The sequence below is a fragment of the Neolamprologus multifasciatus genome, chromosome 9, assembly GCF_963576455.1.
Source record: "Neolamprologus multifasciatus chromosome 9, fNeoMul1.2, whole genome shotgun sequence".
Lineage (NCBI taxonomy): Eukaryota > Metazoa > Chordata > Actinopteri > Cichliformes > Cichlidae > Neolamprologus > Neolamprologus multifasciatus.
Window position 1 is genome coordinate 31,002,393 of NC_140447.1, and position 27,798 is coordinate 31,030,190.

General features: G+C 41.5%; 2 protein-coding genes across 8 annotated transcripts; both read left to right on the forward strand.

Annotated features, from left to right (window-relative positions):
* LOC146511880 (uncharacterized) lies at window positions 1-27,537 on the forward strand. 7 transcript variants are annotated; one of them, XM_085171721.1, is made up of 5 exons: window positions 19,771-19,893; window positions 22,820-22,915; window positions 24,339-24,613; window positions 25,172-26,188; window positions 26,748-27,537. In XM_085171721.1, the coding sequence occupies exons 3-5, from the start codon at window positions 24,590-24,592 to the stop codon at window positions 27,504-27,506; spliced, it is 1,800 nt and encodes a 599-aa protein (XP_085027847.1). In that variant the 5' UTR covers window positions 19,771-19,893; window positions 22,820-22,915; window positions 24,339-24,589; the 3' UTR covers window positions 27,507-27,537. The 7 variants fall into 7 exon arrangements, 6 of the variants coding, with proteins under 6 accessions (XP_085027850.1, XP_085027848.1, XP_085027845.1 ...); XM_085171722.1 differs by lacking the exons at window positions 19,771-19,893; window positions 22,820-22,915 and adding an exon at window positions 13-147; XM_085171719.1 differs by lacking the exon at window positions 24,339-24,613 and having other exon boundaries at window positions 19,761-19,893; window positions 22,785-22,915.
* On the forward strand, window positions 3,948-16,048 carry LOC146511881 (uncharacterized). Its single transcript, XM_085171761.1, has 3 exons — window positions 3,948-6,275; window positions 11,136-11,816; window positions 14,775-16,048. The coding sequence occupies exons 1-3, from the start codon at window positions 6,258-6,260 to the stop codon at window positions 15,507-15,509; spliced, it is 1,434 nt and encodes a 477-aa protein (XP_085027887.1). The 5' UTR covers window positions 3,948-6,257; the 3' UTR covers window positions 15,510-16,048.
* Window positions 27,538-27,798: the final 261 nt, after the last annotated feature.

Sequence of the window (27,798 nt, forward strand, 5' to 3'; positions counted from 1 at the left end):
TGTCAGTGATAAAATACATATCTACACTTTTTGTGTCCCAGCTGAGTAACAGGAGGAGAAGAGTCTGGTGGAGCAGCAGAGGAACAGTTTCAGCCATTTGGACTCAGCTCAGCCACTACAGAGGAAACAATGACTTCAACACAGAAGGTGAGAAAAATATCTCAGTTACACTGTTATTGAAACTGTGTGCACAGCTGGTTGTTACCAGCAGCTTTATCTTTTCCATCCTGGGCTCCTCCATACATGCAGAATCTACTTCATAAACAGAAACCACAGAATCCCCAAAAGTTGACTCTGTTCATTTTAATGTAGCAATTCCAGTTGCAGATGATCCGTCACCACCAAGTCATTGGTTCAGGTATGTGGATGACACCTGGGTGAAAATCAAACTCAGCACGTACAACATTAACTCGGTGGACCGACACATCAAATTCACCAGGGAGGATATGAAAAGTGGCAGGTTAGCCTTCTTAGACTGTGAGATTTCTATCAGTAATGGGGGACATCTAAAAGCTGATGTTTACCCTAAACCTACGCATACAGATCAGTATTTAAGGTTTGACTCTCATCATCCACTGGAGCATGAACACAGAGCAAACACCATCCCTACTGACTCAACGGCCAGGAAGTAGAAGAATATCACATCAAGAAGCCCCTGAGTTAATGTGGTTATTCTAGCTGGACATTTGTCAAAACTGGGAAGGCGCCTAAAGAAAGTTCCAGCCGATCCAGGTGAGAAGGACAACCGCTGCCTATGTAAAAACTCGTTCTGATCCCATTTGTGTCAGGAGTATCGGAACCACAGAGACTCTTGGTGGCTTTTAAACCCCAAAACACGCTGCTCCAAAAATTGGTCCACCCCAAGGATCGGGTCCCCAGACACAAACAGAGTAAAACAACCTCTGGCTAAGAGGATGGCACAACACAGAAGAGCTGCTTCGTCAGGTCAGGACTCTGAAGTCTATTTAAACCTACAGGCAGGACAGGGAGGAACTCTGGTTTGAGTCAAGGAGGCCATTTACGTGAAAAGGGAAAGACCATCTCTGAATCGAGGAGGGGACTTAAGGGTATTACGAGGAAAAAAACCACAGAAGTTACAAGAAAATACAAAGATCATATTTAATGAGCACACATTGAAACAATAGCATCAGTTAAACTCACAATTTTTCATCAAGTAAAAGATCATTTTTTCCCGTGATCAATATTTCTTCAATAATGTCATTTTAATTCCAACTCTCATTGTAGCTCATCATTGTAATGTGATACTATCACCAGAAGGTGGTGGTAACACACCTAAAACGTGTTTGTTGACTCTTTGATTCCACTAATGGAGTTTCAGTTTGTTCCACGACTGCATTTAACTCACTGCCTCTGTTTGTATCTCTGTCACTGCAGGACCAACATGGAGCGAGAAGTCAGCGCTCTCAGGAGGACGACAAACCTCACAGAAGAACTGGATGGAAAAACTACAGCTGTGATGAGTGTGGGAAGGATTTTATCCGGGCCGACAGCTTAAAAAGACACAAACTCACCCACAGTGGAGTAAAAGCACACACCTGTGAGTTGTGTGGAACATCTTTTGCCCTGCCTGAAAATTTAAAAACACACCAAGTCATCCACAGTGGAGTTAAAGCACACAGCTGTGACTTGTGTGGAAAGTCTTTTACCCTGGCTGGAAACTTAAAAACACATAAACTTACCCACAGTGGAGTTAAAGCACACAGCTGTGAGTTGTGTGGAAAGTCTTTTACCCTGGCTATGAGCTTAAAAAGACACCAACTCATCCACAGTGGAGTTAAAGCACACTGCTGTGACTTGTGTGGAAAGTCTTTTACCCACGCTGAAAGCTTAAAAACACATCAACTCATCCACAGTGAATTTAAAGCATACTGCTGTGAGTTGTGTGGAAAGTCTTTTACCCTGGCTATAAGCTTAAAAAGACACCAAGTCACCCACTCTGGAATTAAAGCGTACAGCTGTGACATTTGTGGAAAAAATTTCAGCCAGCCAGGGAGCCGAAATATTCACCTACGGATTCACACTGGAAATGATGTTTACTGCTGTGATCAGTGTGGGAAACACTTTACAACAGCCACACAGTTACAAAGCCACATGTTTACCCACACTGAAGAGAGACCTTATAAATGCGACCTGTGTGATAAGACTTTTAAGTCTCCACGTCACCTGGAAAAACACCAACACGTCCACACCAGAAAATAACTCTACAAGTGCAGTTACTGTCAGGTATTACCGTTAATCTTTGTTCCCTTAGGACATAGTAGTGATTAGTAGTTGTACTTTTTACTGTATTATAAAAGTTATAGGAATGTGTTTTTACCAAATGAATATTGTACACATCAATGTCTTTCATTTGATGTTTCTCAGTTTTTAAAATGTTCTTGTTTTTCATGTATTCATTTTATGTGTTCCCTCAGTTACACTTTAATCCTTTTTCATATTTAATCTTCAACTATGGTAATCCTTGTTCTTAGATCCCTTTCTCCCAGAACTCCAAATAATTTCACACCAGTTGCCCTTAAAGCTTCCAATATGAACTAAATCCATCAACTGTATTTGAAACAACAACTGCTGTGACTTTATGGCCAGGAAAAAGAATCTCAAGCTAAACTGGTGTTGGGCTGTACTTCCATGTAATACCAGGTTGTACCAGAAGGTGGAGCAGTGCTCCAAGAGCACGTTCTTATTCACAATGGCAGCAAAGAAATGTTAAAAACAGCACACATCAGGGTTGTTTTAAAGATAGCAGATGACTCCTTTTAGTTCATTCAAATTCTATCAAACCTCTACTTTTGGCTGCTCCTTTCACTTTAGTGTATTTACAATATCCTTGAAGTCTACGTGTTGTTTTTTTTTAATGAATTCATTTTGATCCACATGTTCTGTAGCTGTTTACTTGTTGATTTGAAGTTTGTATTATGAAATCCTGATACTGTTAAATCATTAGTTATATCTGATGAACTGTGCAAAGTGTGTAGGGTGTGAAAAAATAAAGAAATGGTCTCACAACAAGTAGTTTGAGCCATGATTTCAGATTCAAACTAATTTAACTGTTCTCAGTATCACAGATGGAGGTTTATCAGAGGAGGAGACTTAGCTGTTTTGCACTCACACTGACCAGGCAGCTCATTAAAAACTCTGGATCGATCTTCCAGGACAAAAAGGTCATAAAATGTTACATTTTTCTCAAACACTTGCTGTGAGTATGAAGTTCGCTGGGGGATGCTTAAAGGATGAGTTTTCCTTCCAAAGTGCAAACAAACTGTGTGCTTGTTAAAACCTGAAGTGAGATTACAGGAGAGTAAGTTGAGAAACAAAAATATCTGGGGTGCGGTGTGGCAAGAAGATACTCTGAAACAGAAAATCAAAGCATTGCTGTGTTTCTAAGGAGCAGGTTTTACAGTGACCAATCAAAGAAAGCAATTCCAAAATCATCTTCGCCCCTTTTACCATTAATAGATGTAAAGTTTGAGTGCATATGAAATCTGATGATTTCTCATGAGCACTCCTTTAGTTTAAACCCAGTGACAGTATGAAGTTATTATGAAGTTCACTGCTCTGTCACAATCACGATGCTTCATCAACATTTTATGATGTGTGTGAATTTTGCTTTCCACCGTTGTTTTGTTTGTTTTGTTGATTAAAACAACCAAATGCAGCTTTCACAGTTTTTCACGTGTTGTGAAACTGTGATCTTTGGAGATGTGGAATGTAAATGTGTTTGTCCGAAAAACACATGCTGAAGATTCAACTCAAGTCGTGACTGAAAAAGTTCCAGTCACGCCTGGGCTTGTTGCAGGGATCTGAAGTTACTAAACATTTTGTGAGTGTATGAATTCACACTTATGACCATATAATAATAAATATGTGCGTGATGAAAGTTGGGCAGCACACTAACGTCCTTACTCCACTCTGTATGCTTATATGGGTCTGACCCTTTCACTCCTTTGATTTTTCCTCGTACTTTGTTTTGCCTTTTGTCTGTCTTTGTACGGACCTGCCGTGTTCTCCGTTGTTTTGTACATCACTGTTTTTGGGGCAAATAAAATGCAAGTAGGGATTAAAACCGCAGAAATAATGATTACCGGTGCTGGAAATACTAGCGCTTGATGCAGTGTTTTGATTTTGTTGCCACTCGTACCCGGCATGCAATGCGCGAAAGTCACGTGATCTGTCGCCCAAACGTAGTTAGTCAATGCGGTCACGTGCCTGACTGACCAGGACAATGGATCCGAGCAACGTGTGTACAGGAGAGGAGTCGAGCAGAGAGAGCTGCCTTTTCATGAAGCGGGAGTAAAGTAGTGAACTTAGAGGAGAGAAACAAACTAAAGTATCGATCATATACCACTACCAACGTCCTGATCGATATCTGCATCGATCTGCCCACCCTTGTCTCCTGGATCGTAGCTGCGATCAGCGTGAACCACGTGGGTCTCTGCTCCCTGATCTGTTTCCTGTGTTTGGAAAGAGTTTCAGCTTCATCACGGAGTTTCTCTCGGTTTGTGGGCTCATCTAAAGGTAAGCACCGAGCTAACTTTACTGTGAGTTCAGTTCATGTTGAGTTTAGCTCCTGAATGAGGTCTTCTGCTGCTCTCCTCGGTGTCCAACGTTGTGAACACGTTGAGAGAAGAGTGAGAGAGTGTTTGGAGAAAAACACCAGCTAATCATTAGCTCAGCATGCTGGGAGAAGTTGAGCGTTTGCTCACAGAAAGCTGGAACAGATAAATCTTTTCAGCAGCCCTGCAGGTTTTTTTTCTGCATGCACCAAACCTCTGCAGCTTCATTACCGCGGTCACTACATCCACGGTTGAAAAATATTTGCGCACCTGCTAGTGATGGGAATTCCGACTCTTTAGAGAACCGGCTCTTTCAGCTCGACTCACTACAAAGATCCAGCTCTTTTGGCTCCCAACCGGCTCTTCATGTTGTTTTGTTGCTTTTATTAAATTATTATTAACAACAATATAAAATAGTGCACAAAATGAATTACTCATGTAAAAAACACACATAGTTTTACTTATATATGTTTATTAGAGCTGCCACAAACAATTATTTTGATAGTCGACTAGTCACCGATTATTTTTGCGATTAGTCGACTAATCAGATCATCATCCATTGGACGTACAATGTACAGCTTATTGCACCAGCAGCGTCTGCTCTTATATAACTATCATTAGCTTACAGCTGTGAAGTGTTTAAGGTATGTGCTAACTAAAAATAAAGACAAGATGATAGTTTATTGAATTTAAATGAAACTATCATTAGCCGACTCCTTATTGGGAGCCATGATTGAAGTAGAAACAGGAGAGAGAGGGGGAGAGAATGAGAGAAGAAGAGGCAGCTGTGCAGCGTAACGACAGAATAAATCCAGCTTTGTGTCTTTTTCATTGTAGCTGAAGTACGGGACAAACTGTGTTCCTTTCCAGCTCAATATGAAACCCATAATATTTTCTCTGAATATAAGACGATTCCATTTTTATGGGACGGTTGGCAACTCTACTAACTGACCTTATGAACAAAATAAAGTTCACTATCAGTAACATGAAAGCATCCACATAGCTGTATAGAAACTCTGTCATGCTAGCTAGTACGCAGTATGAGTTATTGTAACTGACTGTAAAAAACGCAACAAGAATAAACTCCACCTAAACTTGGTTTATATCTGACCCAGATAGACTGCAGGTCATAACTTACCTGAAGTTCAGTTCACCTGACACTCGGACCGGCGGCCGCCTCGGGTCTCTTATCCTGCCTCCCCTTTCCCTCATTCACCTGCTGGCTTCTGTGGAAGCTCCGTAATTGCCACCACCAAACAAACTGAGTTATTTTTACACACCGGCCAGCATCTGGCCAATCCACCACCTCTCATTGTTTATACTGTTCAAAAAAACAGAAAAACCCACAATCATCGGCCCATTAAAAATGAAAAATCACCATCGGCCCACCGGGCCAATGCCAGGTATGCCCGATGGTCAGTCAAGCTATGGTCGTGCCATCAGTTAACCCTTAGTGTACCAGCTGTGACACGCGTGCCCGGGGTTGCCGACCCCTGTTCATAGGTATTGTTGTCACTGAGGAGTGTAGTAATGTTTATGTGCTCTGCTTCTTCTTGTCAGGGATAAAATACATATCTATACTTTTTGTGTCCCAGCTGAGTAACAGGAGGAGAAGAGTCTGGTGGAGCAGCAGAGGAACAGTTTCAGCCATTTGGACTCAGCTCAGCCACTACAGAGGAAACCATGACTTCAACACAGAAGGTGAGAAAAATATCTCAGTTACACTGTTATTGAAACTGTGTGCACAGCTGGTTGTTACCAGCAGCTTTATCTTTTCCATCCTGGGCTCCTCCATAAATAGAGAATCTACATTCACAAACAAAAAACACAAGTTACAAGAAAATACAAAGATGATATTTTATCAGCACACATTGCAAGAACAATATCGTCAGTTGAACTCACAATTTTTCATGAAGTAAAAGATTTTCTCCAGTGATCAATATTTCTTAAGTTATGTCATTTTCATTCCAACTCCCATTGTAACAGTCTAAGGAGCTTGGAAAGAAAAGCGTCTGGACTTCTTTAAGTTGCTTGAAGACATTTCGCCTTCATCCGAGAAGCTTCTTCAGTTCTAAGGTCAAATGGTGGAGAGTCCCAGATTTAAGCCCTGTGGGAGTAACCCACCGAGAGGGGCAATGGACCTGATGATCCTCTACCTAATCACATGAGCCAAGGTGTGAAAACGGGTGTGGGTCAGAATCAGCCAGAGTTTCGGGTAAGCTCATTGTGAAACCTGGCCCCACCCTATCATGTGATTTCCTGAGGTCAGATGGCCCAGGATGTGAGTGGGTGTTAAGGCGTCTGGGGAGGGAACTCAAAACTGGATTATAGATGGCAGACAGTTGGTGTCGTAAACCACCGCCTCTGTTCAAAGATGGTCGCTCACAGTGGACATAGATGCTTCTTTCACTCCTCTTTCAAACCATCTGTCCTCTCTGTCCAAAATGTGAACATTGGCATCCTCGAAAGAGTGACCTTTATCCTTAAGATGCAGATGGACAGCTGAGTCTTGTCCTGTGGAGGTGGCTCTTCTGTGTTGTGCCATGCGCTTGTGAAGTGGCTGTTTGGTCTCTCCAATGTAGAGGTCTGGGCATTCCTCGCTGCACTGTACAGCAAACACCACATTGTTAAGTCTGTGTTTAGGAGTTTTGTCTTCGGGTGAACCAGTTTTTGTCTGAGTGTGTTGCTGGGTCTGAAGTGCACCGGGATGTCGTGCTTGGAGAAAACCCTCCTGAGTTTCTCTGATACACCGGCTACATATGGGATGACGATGTTTTTGCGTTTGTCTTTCTTATCGTCCGTTGCTGGTGTCTGATCTTCTTTTCGGTGCATCTTTGCCCAATTAGGATAACCACATTTTTAAGAGCTTCATATATGTGTGTGTGTGTTACTTTTTTTTTCCCTTCAGGCTTAGAGGGATCATTTTCTGCCCGGTGGTGTAGGGTCCTGATTACTCCAAGTTGGTGTTCCAGAGGGTGATGGGAGTCAAAAAGAAGGTACTGATCCGTGTGGGTGGGCCTCCGGTAAACTTCAATGTTGAGGTTTCCATTCTATTCAGTGCACACGGCACAGTTCATAAACAGCAAACTATTATCTTTGTGTCTTCCTTCATCTGCTTTGTATCCACTGAGTTGAGTTGATGTGAACAGTGAAAGCTTCTACTTCTTGGGTTTTGATTTTGGCCCAGGGGTCGTCTACATATCTGTACCAGTGGCTAGCTACTCTCCCTTCAAAAGAGTCAAGAGCCTTTCTTTCCGCTTCCTCCATGTAAAGGTTGGCTACAATAGGTGACACAAGGGAGCCCACGGCACAGTAGGGCTGCCATGATTAGTCGACTAGTCACGATTACGTTGACTATCAAAATCGGCGACGACTAATTTAATAGTTGACACGTTGTTTGAAGTTTTGCAAGATCCCAAAAGACGCAGGAATAAGTAGTAGAGCTGGGCGATATATCGAGTTTTTAAAAAATATCGATATATTTTTATACGAGATATAAGATGTGACAATATCCTTTATATCGATATAGTCTATGTTACTTGTGGAGCCGCAAGTTTGCCTCTCTTTCGTCCACTTTTGTCTTTACGCAACGTTACTCGGCCTCCCCTCTCCTTCACTGAACACAACTCCCCCTCCTCCCCCATCGCTTCACCTGCAGGAAGCGACAAGATGGACACGGCAAATCTCCGTTAACGAGTTACTGCCCATCGCCCCGTGCGTGGGGCTGGACGCCGTCAACGTGTTAGCTAGCTAACCACGCTAACGAGCTAACCACGCTAACGCCATGCAGCCCAGAGGCGCTGCACAGCCTAAAATCCTTTCATTTTCTCAAAAGTTGACAGCGCGCCTTATGTATGAATTCTGGTTGTGCTTGATGGCCGCGAACAGATTTTATGTGGTACACAGCGCACAGCAATCTGTCAAAAAATGTTTTAGTACGACTTTGGTAAGCTACGGAGCTGCACCGGTTGATGGATTGTCAGAGCATTACCGCTACCGAGGAGCCTCGCGGAGTGATACGTACTGTGCTTCAACGTAATATTACCCTACTGAGTATAAGGACCATAAATGGCACCTGTTAAGAGACGTGGTTACGAAGAGGATTTCAAACTCCAGGCTGTCAGTCACACAGTAGAAGTTGGGAACAGAGCAGCTGTGAAATCTGTCTTTGTTATTATGCTCTGCATCTTTTAGTTTACATTTTGACTGCACAATTGTGAGCTTTTTGTTATGCACAAAAACAACATTGTTTTCTTTTATTTATGGAGCATTATTATTTAATAAATGCTCATAATTTATTTTTGAGTAAATTTTATGTACATCTATGCTCTATGTTAATAAAAGTGCCTGTGTGACATCTGGGACACAGCTTTGACTAAGAACTCTCTTTTTGTTCTTACTTTATGGCTTTAAAAAAAAAATCGAGATATATATCTTATATCGCCGTCCAGGTAAAAAATAGCGAGATATGAATTTTGGGTCATATCGCCCAGCCATAATAAGTAGTAGGATTTAAGAGTGTAATAACGGACTGAAACAGAAGATGGCAGCACTGCATGTACAAGGATCCCAACTGCCGTTAAACCCCGAAGAAGTAGAAGCTGTGTCCCAGAATTCATAGCGCAGCCCAGCTCAGTTTCCAACAATGGCGGCAGCTAGTTAGTTTTAATATTACTCTTATTGTGTGGATGCCTCAAAGGCATCCACACTATTGAGTTCCTGTTTCTCTTTCTTCTTTATTATTCTGGTTGCTTCCGTACGTTTTTCGCAGCTTAACTACTCCCTCAGTTTTTGTGCTATTTGCACCGTTTGAATCTTAAATTCTGCTCTTTTCTGCTATGACTTATGGTGCTCTGCACTCCTATACTTTTTGAGATATTGAATTTTTATGCAATATTTTTTGCCCATTTCTTCCACATTATCCATGGGGTGACTGATTTTGCTTGCCGGGATGAGCTGTGTTTTAGTTCAGTGAGATGAGCAGCCGTTCTCAGACTGGGAGGCCCGGGTTCAAATCCCGCTTAAGGCAACAATTTTTTCAGTTATCAATCAACTTATTTAACTCTTATCAACACCCCAACACCTTTTCCTTCACCCCTTTTCAGCAGAAGTGTGAGTTTTTTCACCCCTTTTCAGCACAAATCCCATCTTTTTCAGGTGTTTTCAGCAGAAACCTCTTTTCAGCAGAAATTCTGCTGATTCACCTCTTTTCTGCATTTTTTTAGCCTTTTCTCCTCTTATCAGCACAACTTTCAACAACTTCTGCTAATTTCAGAAGAATTGTCAGTCTCTCCACCTCTTTTTTTTGTGAGAATGAGTTTGGCTCAGTGAGATGAGTAGCGGCCTTGAGATCAGAAGGGCCAGGTTCGAATCCTGCTCCTGGCAACATTTCTTTTCACCTCTTTTTAGTACAAATTTCAGCTTCTTTACCCATTTTCAGTAGAATTTTTTGCTTTTCACCAATTTTCAGCAAATATTTCTGCTTCTGCACCTTTTTTATAGCAGAATTTTCAGTTTCTTCACCACCATACAACTTTTTGCAACTTTTTTAAAAAAAATCTTTTTCAGCTGCAGACAGCTTCAGCGTTGAGGCATCCATACAGCATTTCCGCAGGAAATGCAAATTTTTCTAGTTATTCTTTGTGGGTCACAAAATAAACGTTTAACATATTTTCAGGCGAGAATGTAGCTGCAAACGTCAAATATCTGCTCGGTTTATCAAGACACCACATATTTTCAAAAGCGCTCTTATGTTTTCGGATACGTCTGTTACCCACTAGCTCGATAGCTAGCCGGGGTTCAAGGCTCACTAGAGCCCGTGAGAACACCGGACTCCCGGCAAATCGTTTTCAAATCCACCGCCGTCTTTCGCTACTCAGGTTAAACATGATATATAAGTCACTTAGATAACTTAAAAATGTTATTGTTTGGCTTTTTTTAGCATTTTATTTGTTCCTGAGTAAATCGGTTTGGCTGAGATTAAAGTTATAGTTTTTACACAGCTGAATAAATGTCAAGCAGACAACCGATTATCAGAAGTGTGAGGTGCTCGAGAATTTACTCCGGTGTCCTGTTATATTTTAGATAGCAAGGAGCAGACGGCTGAGTTTATTAAACTTCACCGAAAAAATTTGCAAATTTTATTCAAATTTAAAAAGCTATCATCCTGTCTTAAAATAAACAAAATAAACACTTAAAGCTGTAAGCTAATGCTAGTTATATAAGAGCAGCTGCATGCTGGTGCAATAAGCTGTACGTCCAATGGATGCATGATCTGATTAGTCGACTATCAAAATAATCGTTTGTGGCAGCCCTACAGCACAGCCATTTTTTTGGCTGTAGAAACCCTCGTTGCATTTGAAATATTTGGTGGTAAGGCAGATGTGTAACAGTGTGCAAATCTCATTGTAGCACATCATTGTAATGTGATACTATCGTCAGAAGGTGGTGGTAACACACCTACAACGTGTTTGTTGACTCTTTGATTCCACTAATGGAGTTTCAGTTTGTTCCACGACTGCATTTCACTCACTGCCTCTGTTTGTATCTCTGTCACTGCAGGACCAACATGGAGCGAGAAGTCAGCACTCTCAGGAGGCCGACAAACCTCACAGAAGAACGGGAGAGAAAATATACACCTGTGATGAGTGTGGGAAGAATTTTACCAAGGCTGGGAGCTTAAAAACACACCAACTCTTCCACAGTGGAGTTAAAGCATACAGCTGTGACTTGTGTGGAAAGTCTTTTACCCAGACTGGAGACTTAAAAAGACACCAACTCATCCACAGTGGAGTTAAACCGTACATCTGTGAGTTGTGTGGAAAGTCTTTTACCCAGTCTGGAAGCTTAAAAACACATCAACTCAGCCACACTGGAGTTAAAGCATACAGCTGTGATCAGTGTGGGAAGGATTTTACCCATCCTAGAGGCTTAAAAATACACAAACTCATCCACAGTGGATTTAAACCGTACAGCTGTGACTTGTGTGGAAAGTGTTTTACCTATAGTCACTCCTTAAAATTACACCAAGTCACCCACAGTGGAGTTAAAGCATACAGCTGTGATCAGTGTGGTAAAGCTTTTGTGAAACACAAAGAATTAAAGCAGCACATGTTTACCCACACTGAAGAGAGACCTTATAAATGTGACCTGTGTGAAATGGCTTTTAAAGAGCCACGTTCCCTGAAATCACACCAACAGATCCACACCAGAAAGAGACTCTACAAGTGCAGTTACTGTGAGGTATGTATTTATATTTTTACAATTTCAGTTATTCCAAGTATTATGTGAATGAAATTTTATTTCAAAGCTAAATGAGACATGAAAACGTCATGTACAGAATAGGGGTGTGTATTGGCAAGAATCTGGCAATACAATATCTATCATCATACAGGGGAGACGATACGATATATTGCGATACTAAAAGCCAGACGATATTTGTGTTTAGGACTGAAACTTAAATTAGGAAAACTCACAGTAAACAGTCCAAACTGTTAAATGCTTGACATGAGCCATCTAAAACAAAAACACTCTCTAAGTTCAAAATGAATGGAGAAATTAACATCTGCCTTATGAGAAGTCAAATAAACAAACAAAAACTACTTTACTGAAATATCAAATATTTCTTTAACATGAAAAAAGGTAAACAATGTAACATGTTACTTACTAAGTACTATGATTGTAAAATACTTATCCAAAAACTGCTCTATGAAGCATCAAAACAAAGCACTTTTTATGTGACCTTAACATAAACAAATATAAATCAAAAATGAAACTGCTTGAAGAATCCATCCAAGTAAACATTAACAAACAATGTAAAGTGCTATTAAAATTAAGTGTTAATAAAATAAAGTGCAGCTCTGCAATGTCCATCAATGGAACACATTTAGTAAAACCTGAAAAGGGGAATTTACTCATCTAAATAAAAGTGCTTATGAGACTCAACCAAAATACCAAACATTCTCAAATCTGAGATTTTACATGTTATAGTGTTTTCTCAGTGCTTATTTTTCAATTTCCAGATTTTTGTGCAGGAATACAGGCTGGTCGACATGGTCAGCTCTCAGGACACTTCTCTGTGCATTTACTATGTCTCCTGCAGAGACACTTGTTCCAGGAATGCATAGGAAACTCCTTGCTACTTTGGATAGTTGAGGGTATTACTGTTCATGGTCCTTCCACCAACTGAGAGGATTTCCTGTAATTTCCGGGCACTGGCAAATGGTCGCGCACCCCAACTGTTACCAAATCCGAAACAAGCGGCGATTGAAGAAACACATTGTGTAGTGGCACTCGCAACACATCCATTTTTACTCCCTAGATAAGAGCATCTGAACAACAAAAAGTGTCATCAGAAAAAGGTAAAATACCCCTCAAAATGAGTGTCTGCGCGGCTCCAGTGTCACGCAAAATCGTGATCAGCACCCGATCCTCCCCTTTTCCGGTCAAAGAAACTAATCCTTCCGACACAAAGGGACGGTAGCTATCATCGAGGCTGTCACTTCTCACTTCATTGCCAGGTGAAGTGGAAGCAGACATAGAACGAACGAAACCAACACTTTTTGGCTTCCTTGCAGTGTCAGCCTGCTCCTTGTGCTGTAGTGATGGACAAGCAGCGACGAGATGACCGATTTCATGACAGTAACAACATTTGCGGTCCGACACAGGAATAGCAGCAGAACACGTCTGTCACTTAGGAGAAACCCTATAACTGTTGGCATGATGAGTTGCAGAAGCGTACTCACGGCGCGCCATCGAGAATGCTGCACGATGAGTTAACACAAATTCAGCGGCAAGGACAGCGGCTTTAGACAATAACCCCACCTTCTGTTCATTAAGGTACACCACAATATTTTCAGAAAGACATGTCTTAAACTCCTCCAACAGGATCAACTCTTTCAGCTAAGTAAAGTTCTCCGCTTTACTAGCAGCCAACCACTTGTCAAATAAGACAGCTGTCTCCCATGCAAACTCCACAAGCGTTTGGGTGTCTGACTTGCTACACGAACAAAACTTTTGCCGATACGCCTCCGGGACTAATTCATAAGCCCGCAAAATAGTGGACTTGACAATCTCATAATTGATACTGTCAGCAATGGAAAGACTCTCACAAACCTCCTGCACTCTTCCTACTAATTTGCATTGCAACAACAGACTCCAGACATCCTTTGGCCATTTTAAAGTGGTTGCGATGTGCTCAAAAGCAGTGAAATAGGAATCAACCTCTCCCTCCCTAAAAGCAGGCATTAAACTGGTCTACAATGGGTCGTACTTACAGGGACGGGAACAGCGTCCTTCGCTCGAGAAGGATCCAGCTCCATAGCTCGTATGAGAAGATGCATGAGCTCGACTTCCTTGGCCTTAGCCTCCAGCTCCACCTCCTTCAAGCAAAGGGCAAGTTTGAGATCTTCCGTCACCAAACCCACCGCAACCTGGCCAGTCAGGTCAAATTTAGGAGATTGAACGGCGAATGGAGCTTCCGCCCCCGACGTCATTCACCCCTTAGGTTTCGGGACGGCCCCAGCAGCTTCCGCCCCCACTGCCGTCTCCAAACTCCCAGACCCACTCGGCAAAGTTTTCATGCTCCCAAACACTCCCCTGTCCACCAGTTTCTCCACCAAACATTGTTTAATTTCCACCTTCTTAGAATGCAACGGAACATCCACTTTGAATAAATTAGCCACTACTAACAAATCTGCTTTACTGCACCGCTCCAACTTTTCAATGGAGGGCTGTTGCGCAAAATCATCCATGTCAAACGACATCTTGAGCAAAGCAAAAAAGAAAAACACAACTCTGTAGACAACTAACCGCATCCAATCACTCTAGGTCCGCAAAACTCGCGCCTAACGCATAGATGGATGACACTCTCCCTTTTTCCTCAACTCCCACATTGACGGTCCCCCCACCGTAAACATCAAAGGGAAACAAACCAATTACACGAACGAAAAAGGGACGAGCCCCTAGGTTAGTATCTTGTAGCATCCAGAGTAGAGCATCCAGAGGTTTAAACATCAATCTTCCCACTAAGTAGATTACCTAAAAATGAAGAGTTGTTTTCGCCCAGTAAGCTGAGTGTTATAATGTAAACAGTAAAATGTAATTGGACGTTGGCAGAGATGCTCTTTATTTCAGGCAATGTTCAGGATTAAAATGTTGAAGCAATTCCCTGACTCTCACTGTCTTTGTGTCTTTGTTTAGAAGCAGAGCGACACAGATGGATCCACTTCTCAACCCTGTCGTCACTGTGGTGGTGGGAAAGACTTTCGCTGTGACCTTTGTGGAAAAACCTTTAATCGGCAACGGAACCTAAAATGGCACCAACGTAGACACTACTGCAAAGAATGTGGGAGAGGCTTCCCCACACTGAGTCATTTAAAAATACATGAACTCATTCACAGTGGAGTCAAAAAGCACGTGTGTGACCAGTGTGGGTCATCCTTCACCACTGCAAGTGAGCTTAAAGTGCATAAACGAGTCCACACAGGAGAGAAACCGTACAAGTGCAAACACTGTGACAGAAGCTTTTCACGGTCAGGTAGTCGTAACCTTCATGAAGATACACACATTGAAGGGAACTTCAGCTGTGACCAGTGTGACAAGAGCTTCAAGAATTTCAGTTCATACTCCGAACATAAACGATCCCACGCTGCAAATAAACAGTTTCACTGTTACCAATCTGCAAAAGCATTCACTTCATTATCTGCTCTGTGCAAACATCAGCGTGATCATGCAGGACTGAAAACACTGGATCACAATGAATCTGATGGGACAGAAAGATCCTCTTCTGGTTTCAGGGTCAGACTTAAAAACCTTGAGATCAGGCTCCACAGAGTTCAGATGGAGTCTCCTGTAAAGAGTGCAGCTGATGTCACACTTGGATCTCATGAGGTAGCTCTGCTTTCTGGACCTGCAATTAATAATCCTGCCTCTTAAATTTATGAAGTTGCAACGTATTGTCATCCTTCCTTTTTCTTTTAGTTTTCTGTCATTTCTTAAAGATTGTTTTGCCTGAATGTTGAATCTCTCTGTCACGGTTTGATCAGTAAATCTCATGTGGCTGGCTGCACTTAGAGGGAACCTGCTATACTGCACATGAATTCAATTTTGCATTAGATATTGTTGAATTCTTCTTTATTTTGTTGTATCCCTTTACGGATGTGTAAAGGAAATAAATGCAGACATAATGCATGGTTTACTACTGATCTAGCTAACCTATTCCACGAGCACAACATTGCATGGGCCAAAGTCAGGAGAACTAACCTCCACACTGATTGGTTGCTTTTCAAGCAGCTGTGTGATGCATACACAGTTGTCATTAGAAAGGTCAAAGCTGATCATTTTCTTGTGGAGACTTATCGGGAGATAAGATTTGGGTGACGATAAAATTACCTTGTAATGAAACTGTTGTTTGGCTTAATGAACATTTTATGATGTCCCTGAAACTCTAAATCAGGGGAGTCAAACTCATTTTACATCACAGCTTCTGTGACCTTTAGTGGGCCAGCCCAGTGAAACTCCCCTTTCTGTCAGTAATGAAATTACATATTTAACTGCTTTTGTACACAACAAATGAGAAAGAAAAATCTGTCAGCATGATTGTTTGTACTTGAATTGTGAGAAATAAATTTCGAATTGCAGAAAAAGTTCTGACTGTACAGTTTTTTTTAAGTCTTTATCCTCTATTACTCCCATTGTAGGCAATCCATCTTTTAAATCTATTCTAGACAATACATTTAGACTTTTACATTTAGGAAACCGGTAGGACTTTGCACAATCGGTAATCTATACTAGGAGGATGTTTTTACCTCTTTCAAGCAGTTACAAGAGCTATACAAGCTACCAGGGAGCAACTTTTTTTCTCAGATACCTCCAGATAGGAGACTATGCCAAGAAATGCGTACAGTATTTTGAAAACCTTAACATTTCGAGTCATTGTGAGTATGAGAGTCCAACTTACACCTCGTAACAATGGGCTGGGAGGTCAGTTCCTTGATTATTAATATGCAAATTAGGATGACCTGTCATGTTCCTGGGTCTGTTGACCCAGCGTTTTAAGTTTTAGTTTATTTGGATGTCTGTGAAGGTTCTCAGTCATCCAGGTCATCGTAGTCAAAGGAGCTTGCAAAGAAAAGTGTCTGGACTTCTTTAAGTTGCTTGAAGATGTTTCACCTCTCATCCAAGAAGCTTTTTCAGTTCTAAGGTCAAATGGTGGAGAGTCCCAGATTTAAACCTAGTGGGAGTTTCCCCCCACAGAGGGACAAAAGGACCCCCTGATGATCCTCTAATCGCCTGAGCCAAGGTGTGAAACTGGGTGTGGGTCCCAATCAGCCAGAGTTTCGGGTGAGTTCATTGTGAAACCTGGCTCCACCTTATCATGTGATTTCCTGAGGTCAGATGGCCCAGGATGTGAGTGGGCGTTAAGGCGTCTGGGGAGGGAACTCAAAACTAGATTATAGATGGCAGACAGTTGGTGTCGTAAACCACCGCCTCTGTTCAAAGATGGTCGCTCACAGTGGACATAGGTGGCTTCTTTCTGTGAAATAAAAATCAAGAAATGTGGGATACTGTTTGTCCCAGATTTGGACAGCCCAGTGCGTGCTCCCTACACAGGGGAAATAAATTCTGTTGGTGATACATACTATGGCACCACCATGGTATGTATAACTTATAGTCAGACTATAGCCAGACTTTCAGATCCTCCCTGTTTGGAGGTAACGCTCCCTGATTCCTAAATGTACTCTTTTTCCTGTGGATTAAGGTTTGTTGCAGGTTTACACAGGGATAAGTGTATCCAGGTTTTCCTTTCAGCAACTTCAACTGCTTTGGGTTTTGTCTTTTTTTGTTGTTTTTTTGTTTGTTTTTAGCAATACCTGATACAGTCCCTACCACCTGGGGCTCGACCATGTCTTGCTTTTTATGGCCTTGATGCTTACCCAATCTTCAGGCTTCATTGGATTAGTGGAGTCCCCTAGGTCCTGTAGGGGGATTACATGAGATAATTACGGATATCTTTAACTACATCTTTTTTTAAACTGGACTAAATTTGCTTCTTCATCCTCGCCATCCGTAGAGAATGGTCTCAGTTTAGTTCAGGTAGTCTATATGGTCAACTATACACAATCTCAAATGTAGTTATTCTCATGTAAAAGTAAAGTCAAACCAGTTCCTTCCTGTCTCCAAATTATTTTGTGCCATTGTGTCTTTCTACTATGCCTGCTGATTGTAGGTTGTAAGCACAGCTGTATTTCACATTTATTCCCAGATGTTTTGTTAGGTGTTAGATGACCTGATTCATAAATAGACCCCCATTGTCGCTGTACTTTTTACAGAAATCCATGTTTAAATGTTTGAAAGGTTCTTTTGCTTGGGGTATCTTTCCCCTTTTGGGTCTGTCCTGACTCTGAGGGTTGTTCTTTATGTACATTTCACATCTAGCACATTTTTTTAGTAGTTAATAAATCCATAGGTGTTAAATGCGTTGTTTATCATAGATGCATCCCTCCTGTTGAGAGTCATGTAGGAGAATTGCTCAAAATTGCATATTTATATACACTCTTAGGTAAGATGCACTTGCTTTCTGCTAAGTAGGTCCTAAACATTTCAAATTGCACTTTTTTTAATCCAGAGATGTTTTTCTGGGTTTGGCGCATGTTGCTGTATGCCTCACAAAATCTCTAAGTCTAAATCTTGTGTGTGATTGTTCTAACATGACTCTGCAGCTGCTTTTGCTTCAGTGTCAGCTCTGTGGTTGCCTTCGGTGTGCAGCACTGCTACAAATTGCTAACTGTTTTGGCAACTACAGGTTGTCCACTGTTGCCGAGTATTATATGGCCATGGAGGTAACTACAACTGCTTGGAGGTTGAGGTTGCTCTAGAAATTGTATCGATTCAGTGGCATTTATAAATGCACACTAGCTCCTACTATGCTTCCATCTGTCTGAAAGAATATTTGTCATTTAGAACAACTCAGGAGTCAACCTGCTCCCCAGTTGGTTGTATTTGGGTTATAAATCTATAGAACAGCAAGGTTACTGAGTGCAAATGTAATAGTTAATTAGTTAAGGAATTTCTTTTAAGTATGACTTTCTCTCTATGTAGACAGCAACAGATATGTGATTTTCCACAATTTATCACAGCTGCTGAATAATTAGAAACATATTGCATGTAATTACCAACCTGAAGGAATGAGGATGAGGATATAGATGTATTGGCAAGACAGCCATTCAAATCATAATCTCTTGATTTGCAGATACATTAAACAAAGCTGAAGTTAAGTATTATAATTATACAGAGTCCCAAGAATGTGGCAGGATAACTGGAATATCAGCATTCATAAAACATTCAGAAATATGGTCACTGGAAGAGGGTGGGTAGGTAGGTAGCAGAGAGAAGAAACAGACAAGTACCAAACAGCAATGTGTGCTAACTAGAGCTCAGCGATCTGTCGGCTTCAGCCCCGACGGCGGGTCTGTGTCCATGTGAGAAAGGGGACATTTCACTGATTCTGATGCATCGGCGGGTCTGATGCATCATGTTTGCATCTGTTTTGTTTTCAACCGATGCATTGAAAACAAAACAGACAACAACAAAAGGTATTGTTCAACGTAAATTAGAAAATGCTCAGTTTCAAAAAGGCATCTATTAGCTCTCGTACCTAAAACAAAACATTTACAGGAACTGGTAGTTTTGTTCCAGCTTTATGTTTACGTCTTTGTGCAGAATCCGCGTACCTGCTCTCATTTACTGTTTTAGCTGTTTGGTGGTTGTTGAAATTTTGTGAGGTTTAAACTGAGATTCTGGCTTTTCGGGCAAAATAAATTTATATTTAAAAAATCAATTCAGGATTTTAATGAATCGATATGACGTTATCCAAGCAAGAATCGATTTCAATCGATAAATCGATAATCAAAACCTACCCTTAGTGCTTACTGCAAAAAAATTGAATCTGTTAAGCATGCACTGTTAGAATGCCAGGCACATGTCCAGGAGAGGAAGACATTAATAGCAAATTTTGAGAAGCTAAAGATATTTTACATTAGAAAAACAGCCAGAAAAACTGTCTCAGCTGTGGTCAGCTGTTGAAATTTGCCATTAGAATGGATTTAATAGTCAGGATGCGTTTTTTTCCAGTTCCTGATCCACATTCCAGTCCAGTAGGTGGCGGTAATGCACTTTTGCAAAATGCCATTACACTAAAAAGAAGACTAAGAAGAAGAGTACGGCTATCCCACTAGCGTTGTTTTTATCGATAGTTGTGCCAGTCTGCTGACTTCAGCTCCATCACGGAGGTTCTCTCTGATTGTGGGCTCATCTAAAGGTAAGTATTTAGTAGGGATGGAAACTGAGATCATTTAATCGAATTCCTTGGTTAGTCTGCCCGTCTACCCCCTGTCTGTTCTTACACTCGCGCTGTATTCAGCTGTTTTCAGTTCGTGTGTTGAAAAATGGTGGCGCAGTCTACAGCGTGGACATTGACATTACTAGTTGTTATTGAACTAAAGAACGAGAGCGCGATGGTAGACGGGAAACGTCATCCAGGATAGAAACAACACATAACGCTGCTAACACAACTTTAGCTCTTTGCAAGCATTAGCACAGACGGCATGCTAACGCTCAGCTAGCATAGAACTCACAGTGAAAGCTGAGTGAATAGAGATTGACAGACCACGTGACTTTCGTGCATTGCATTGTAGGTACGAGTAGCATTGCATTTCCAGCACCGGTAATCATTATTTCTGCGGTTTTAATCCCTACTTGCATTTTATTTGCCCCAAAAACAGTGATGTACAAAACGACGGAGAACACGGCAGGTCCGTACAAAGACAGACGTGACGAAAAGGCAAAACAAAGTACGAGGAAAAATCAAAGGAGTGAAAGGGTCAGACCCATACGAGCATACAGAGTGGAGTAAGGACGTTAGCGTGCTGCCCGACTTTCATCACGCACATATTTACTATTATATGGTCCTAAGTTTGAGTTCATACACTCACAAAATGTTTAGTAACTTCAGATCCCTGCAACAAGCCCAGGTCCAGTTTACTTTGGTGATTTGGACTATTCCATTTCACAACTGTTGTTACATTTTTTCTTTATCTCCTGTACAGGCCAACACAATCTATTTGTCGTTTCAGGTTGTAGTGTTACACAACATTTTCAGATCTAATAGAAATAAAATGAGTGTTTTGTAATTCATTCAATTATTGTCTTTATTTATAACTGGCATTATTGTTTCATTCTATTATAGAATCTTACAGGAAAGATGCAAAATTGGAAAAATCCATCGTGCTTTATTAGCTGCTTCGGTGAAAAACAAATCAACAATGCAACAAAACAACAACAACATTGCAAAACAACTTACTGGAAAACAGTTATTCATCACTTGATTGCTTCAATACAACACTTGGGCACATATATGCGGGACGTTTCGTGGCTGTTTTGATATCGCTCTCTCTGTTAACCGATCAAATCTCGCTGTGGTAGCAGCTTTAAACTCGGTATGACCAGGTTGATAGAGGGGCCCAATCTGGATCGCATTCCAGCATTTTGTAGGCTGGTTTTCCTACAAAACACAACAAACATTAGCCCACAAAGCCACAGTGAACAAAACAGCATAGCGCAACAAATTCAATTCAAATGAAGACTTATTTGTAACCAGCTAGCCAAACTTCAGTAACCCTACAAACGTCACTGCTGTGTGGTTTTCTGTCTTCATTTATGTTGGAAGTGATAGCAGAGCTGTATGTTTGAATTTGTTTCCAAAATCCCTCAGTCAGGACATGTTATATTGTGTTTAGATGGAAGCTAGCGAGCTAACGTCCTGCTAATTTCTAACTCCGTTAAATGTCATAAATTCCGTTTTCATGGATGCCTGGATGTTAAACTCAATTGTTACACCTGGTAGAGCAGAACGCTGATCATTTTATTACAGATGAAAGACTTTAGACAGTTGTTCAACTCTCAGTAATGCCACAGTGATCGTTTGATTTACGGACCTGCAGCTGAGTTTAAGCCCAGACATGGCTAGTGACGGCAGACTTAAAGACCGGATGTGTAACTTAATAATTCTCAGTTGTTTGCACTGTAAAGTCCGTGTTTACCAAAGGAATGGACAGAGTTGATTGGCTGAGTGAGATCACAAGGGATAGCTTTATTTGCATCCAATTGGTCCGTGCATTTCTTCAGCACCTGAACCACTACCACAAAAACCAGAAAAGTTGCAACAGTTGGAAGCACTCCTTCAGGTGTTAAATCATAACTTTCTGTTTTAGTCCCATGTGGACCGGGTCCACATGGGACAGCTTATGGCTCCATACCTGGACCACGGTCTGCCTGTTAGTGTCCTCTGGTCTAGACCATCTCTGAATCTAGGAGGGGGCTTAGGGGTACATTTTTCACCAACTTACAGTGCCGTAATTGTAGCCATTCCCCAACTTTATGTGAATGGTACTAATGATCGTGTCTCATAACCCCCGCCTTCTGTTCATAACCCCCACCTTCTGTTCAAGAATGGTCATTCTCTTATCCCTCATTCAGACCATCGGTCTTCTCAGTCCAAACTATGAACATTGGCATTCTAGAAAGTGTGACCTTTGACCATTAGATGGTAAATGGACTGGTTCTTATATAGCGCTTTTCTACTCATCTGAGCACTCAAAGCACTTTACACAACTTGTGCATTCACCCATTCAGACCCATTCGCACAAGCACATCTTTCTAAGTGCTTCATAGCTAACATTCACACACATTCATACTCCGATGGATGCATCGGAGAGCAATTTGGGGTTAGTATCTTGCCCAAGGATATTTGGCACTAGGGAAAGCCAGGAATCGAACCACCAACCTTCCGATCAGTAGATGACCTGCTCTACCACCTGAGCTACAGCCACCCCGATGCAGATGTACATTTGAGTCTCGTCCTGTCGAGATGGCTTTTCTATGTTGTGCCATGCATTTATGGAATTGCTGTTTGGTTTCTCTCAATGTAGAGATCTGAGTACTCCTCAGTGCACTGCACAGCATACACTGTGGTTTTTTTTAGCTTGTGTTTGGAAGTTTTGTCCTTGGGATAAACTAGTCTGTTTTGTTTCGCTTAATGCGTCTTATTCCCGAAAAGTAGGATAGTTGTTTCTGGCGTTTCACCTTGAAGCTTCATAATTATTGTTGTCACTGAGCAGTGTAGTGTTTATTTGCTCTGCTTCTATTTTTCAGGGATAAATTACATATCTATACATTTTATGTCCCAGCTAAATAACAAGTCTGGTGGAGAAGCGGAGGAACAATTTCAGCCATTTGGACTCAGCTCATCCACTAGAGAGGAAACAATGACTTCAACACAAAAGGTGAGGAAAAAGTAACACAGTTACACTGTTGCTGAAGTTGTGTGCACAGCTGGTTGTTAACAGCAGCTTTATCTTTTCCATCCTGGGCTCCTCTATACATACAGAATCTACATTCACAAACAAAAACCTTAGAAGTTACAAGAAAATACAAAGACCATGTTTTATCAGCACTTACGTACTTAGCACTTAGGCCGAGCAATAAGGCGGTAGACGTAGAATAAGGCCCGCAAAGTGGAAGCGCCTTTCACCAACAACATCAGCTAGAGGGTGGGTGCCTGCTCTTTGTGAGACCTCTTCGTTCATCTTCTGGTCCCAATAGGAAATTCTCACGATTCACCGCAGGCCACGTTGTTGAAGCATATTCAGGCTTTGAGTGATTGCATTTGTTGAGTGCCAGGTTTCACTAGCATACAGTGCAGTCGGAAGATGATGGAGTTAAATAGTTTGATCTTGAGCATAGCATTCAGGGAGGTCAATTTCCAAATAGGTTGGAGACATCAGAGAACACCGGCCGCCTTCTCTACTCTGATGTTGACATCTCGATCAGAGATCCCGTCATTTGAGATGATGCTGACCAGATACATGAAATTCTCCACCTCTTCAGCACGTTGTTGGTTGATCATGACAGGAACGTGTGCATATGTGCGTAGCCAACTCGGAGTACCGTGGTCTTCTTGGCACTGATTCTTAAACCGACTTTCATGGTCTCCCTCTGCAGAGCTGCAGTTGACTCTTGGAGGTCTTACTGAGCCGAGCCCAACAGGGTGATGTTGCCTGGAAAAAAGTCCAAGTCGATGAAATTACGCCCTTTTTTCCAGGGGACACCGATACCAGCTTGGTCAGCTGATCGTCACATGATGAAGTAAATTGATAAAAGGAAGAGGAAAGGTGATAGTACCCATGCCAGTATTAATAATAATGATAATAATGGATTGGATTTATATAGCGCTTTTCAAGGCACCCAAAGCGCTTTACAATGCCACTATTCATCTCAAAGAAATCTTCTCAGCCATCAGCCGTCTGGATGCAGCAGCAGGAGTTTGCATAGAGACCATGAAGGGCATATACAAACTGCTGGGGGACTCCATAGTGACGTAGGATAGCCTATAAACGCTGTCAAGAGCCTTCTTGAAATCGATGCAATTGATTGAACTCTTCCTTTGGTATTCCAATGTTTGTTCAATGACCATGCGGAGAGTGAAGATTTGCTCGACACAGGACCGGCCACTCCAGCCTGCTCATCGTCCACTGCGCATCATGAAATTTCCCCTTGTGGGACTAATAAAGGTATATCAATTCCGATTCGAAAGAACGAGGCAAAGCAACTTCCCGGGTACTGACAGTAGCGTGATGCCCCACCAGTTGTTACAGTCTCCCAAATCGCCTTTCTTCGGAGGTTTGATGACGCCTTTTGTCTCATCAGGTACACGCGATGTTGACCAGCTGGCGTTTAGGAGTCATGTAAGAGCGAATTCCAGCTGGGGTCCACCGTGCTTCAACATTTCGGGGAGGACCTCATCCAAGCCAGGGGCCTTTCCACTCTTGAGGACTCAGATCATTGTCTTGACTTCGGTAACACAGATTTGTCCAATATCGACTGGAAAAAGCTCCATGGAGGGTGCCAGGTCTTCAGCCACCTGGTCCTGAACCGACTTCGCCAAACTACATTCATCAATGGGGTCCTATGAATGGTGGGAGGTACGAGTCGTATTCATGTTAAAGCTGGGCCAATTTACCAGTTTGTAACGGAGTCTGTACATTCCATATTCCATAACGGGTAGTTTCTTTTGGGTCGAAATTTGATCAGGTAACGACCTGAGGGCTTTCCTCCACTGCTGTCATCAAGGGTTGCCGATCATCTTTGCCCTGGTTCAATCGATGATGAGATTCGTTTGCTCTTTCCATAGCAATCGAGGTTTTAAAAGGCGGGGTTGCTAACCCCATGCCCAACCCTCCTCCTTTCTCATCCGGCCTTGGGACCGGCAATGGCGAGTTTTTATCAGCACACAATATCATCAGCTAACTCACAATTTTTCATACAGTCATTTTCTCCAGTGATCAGTACTTCTTTTATTATGTCATTTTCCTTACAACTCCCATTGTAGCACATCTTTGTAATGTGATACTATCACCAGAATGTGGTGGTAACACACCTACAACGTGTTTGTTGACATCTTTGATTCCACTAATGGAGTTTCAGTTTGTTCCACGACTGCATTTAACTCACTGCCTCTGTTTGTATCTCTGTCACTGCAGGACCAACATGTAGTGAGAAGTCAGCGCTCTCAGGAGGCTGACAAACCTCACCGAAAAAAGGGGCAGAAAAAATACACCTGTGATGAGTGTGGGAAGTATTTTACCCATCTTGGAAACTTTAAAGCACACCAACTCGTCCACAGTGGAGTTAAAGCATACAGCTGTGACTTGTGCGGAAAGTCTTTTGCCCAGGTTGGAACCTTGAAAAAACACAAAGTCATCCACAGTGGAGTTAAATCATACCACTGTGATGAGTGTGGAAAGTCTTTTACCCAGCTTGGTCACTTAAATGCACACCAACTTATCCACAGTGGAGTTAAAGCACACAGATGTAACTTGTGTGGAAAGTATTTTACCCGGGCTGGAACCTTAAGAAAACACAAAATCATCCACAGTGGAGTTAAAGCATACAGCTGTGACTTGTGTGAAAAATCTTTTATCGATGCTGGAAGCTTAAAAAGACACAAACTCATCCACAGTGGATTTAAAGCATACACCTGTGACTTGTGTGGAAAATCTTTTACTCAGGCTGACAACTTAAAAACACACCAACTCATCCACAGTGGAGTTAAACCATACATTTGTGACTTGTGTGGAAAATCTTTTGCCCATCCTAGAAGCTTAAAAATACATCAACTCATCCACAGTGGAGTTAAAGCACACAGCTGTGATAAGTGTGGTAAAACGTTTGCTCGCAGTTGCAACTTACGACGTCATCAAGATACCCACTCTGGAATTAAGGCGAACAGCTGTGACAATTGTGGTAAAACCTTTAGTAGTATAAGTTACCTAAAAAGACACCTGCGGATTCACACTGGACAGGATGTTTACTGCTGTGATCAGTGTGGGAAAGTCTTTACAACAGCCACACAGTTACATCACCACACATTTACCCACACTGAAGAGAGACCTTATAAATGTGACCTGTGTGAGAAGACTTTTAAAGCGCCACATTCTCTGAAAGGGCACCAGCAGATCCACACCAGAAAGAGACTCTACAAGTGCAGTTACTGTGAGGTATGTATTTATATTTTTATCTTGTATTTTAAGCCTGACTGTTTGGAACAACTCTGCTCTTTAAATTTGTTTTAGCATGTTAGTAATTCTACTACAATTAAAGGTAGCGTTGTGAGGTTCATCAGATTTTAGTTTCAGTTATTATTTTTTTCTTCCATGATCATAAAAACACTAAATAATTACTTTTCTGTAGTCACAATCTCCCCTTTCTTCCAAATTATGACTGCTACAATCTGGCCAGTGTTAGATGACTTATTATGTTCTTTACTAACTAAAAACAATTATTTTTGCTTTAAATTGGGAGTGAGACCGATTGGATTGGAACTTTTCATATGTACTTATGAAGAATATGATGTAACTTGTTGTTTAGATATGATTGTTTGTATATTAAATGAACTAGATGGAAAAATGGAGAGTCATTTTCACCTATTAAGTTGAGTGTTATAATGTAAACAGTAAAATGTAACTGGATGTTGGCAGAGATGCTCTTTATTTCACCCAACGTTCAGGATCAAAATGTTGAAGGACTGACTTACACTGTGTTTATGTATTTGTTTAGAAGCAGAGCGACACAGATGGATCCAGTTCTCAACCGTGTCGCCACTGTGGTGGTGGGAAAGAGTTTCGCTGTGACCTTTGTGGAAATAATTTCAGTAATCGACAGAGTCTAAATCGACATCGACGTAGACACACTGGAGACAAAATGAACTACTGCAAAGAATGCGGGAGAGGCTTCCCCACATCAACTGATTTAAAATACCATGAACTCTTCCATAGTGGGGTTAAAAAGCACGTCTGTGACCAGTGTGGGTCATCCTTCACCACTGCAGGTGACCTTAAAAAGCATAACCGAATCCACACAGGAGAGACGCCATACAAGTGCAGACACTGTGACAGAAGCTTTTCATATGCAGGTAGTCGTAACCAACATGAACGTACACACATGGAAGAGATATTTAGCTGTGACCAGTGTGACAAGAGCTTTAGGAATTTCACTTCATACTCCAAACACAAGCGATCCCATTCTGCAAATAAACTGTTTCACTGTTACCAATGTGCAAAAGCATTCACTTCATTATCTGCTCTGCGCAAACATCAGCGTGATCATGCAGGACTGAAATCACTGGATCACAATAAATCTGCAGGGACAGAAAGATCCTCTTCTGGTTTCAGGGTCAGACTTAAAAACCTTGAGATCAGGCTCCACAGAGTTCAGCTGGAGTCTCCTGTAAAGAGTGCAGCTGATGTCATGCTTGGATCTGATGAGGTAGCTCTGCTTTCTGGAGCTGCAGTGAATGTTAAATTAATGAAGCTGTAAGTATAGATATGTACATGAAGTTTATTTTCCCTTGAGGGAATTTTAATGTTCTAAGTTTTCATCCCTGATACATTTTAATATTTCTTCCCTTAGGAAACCGTAGTGTTTAGTAGTTGTACCTTTTGCTACATTATAGAAGTTATAGGAATGTGTTTTACCAAACTTGTATCAAAACTGCCCATTTGGATATATACATCAGTTCTTTTTCATTTTAATTTTCTTCCTCTTTTCCAAATATAACTTGCTTTCTCTATGTATTCATTTTATGTATTACTTCAGTTACATTTTAATC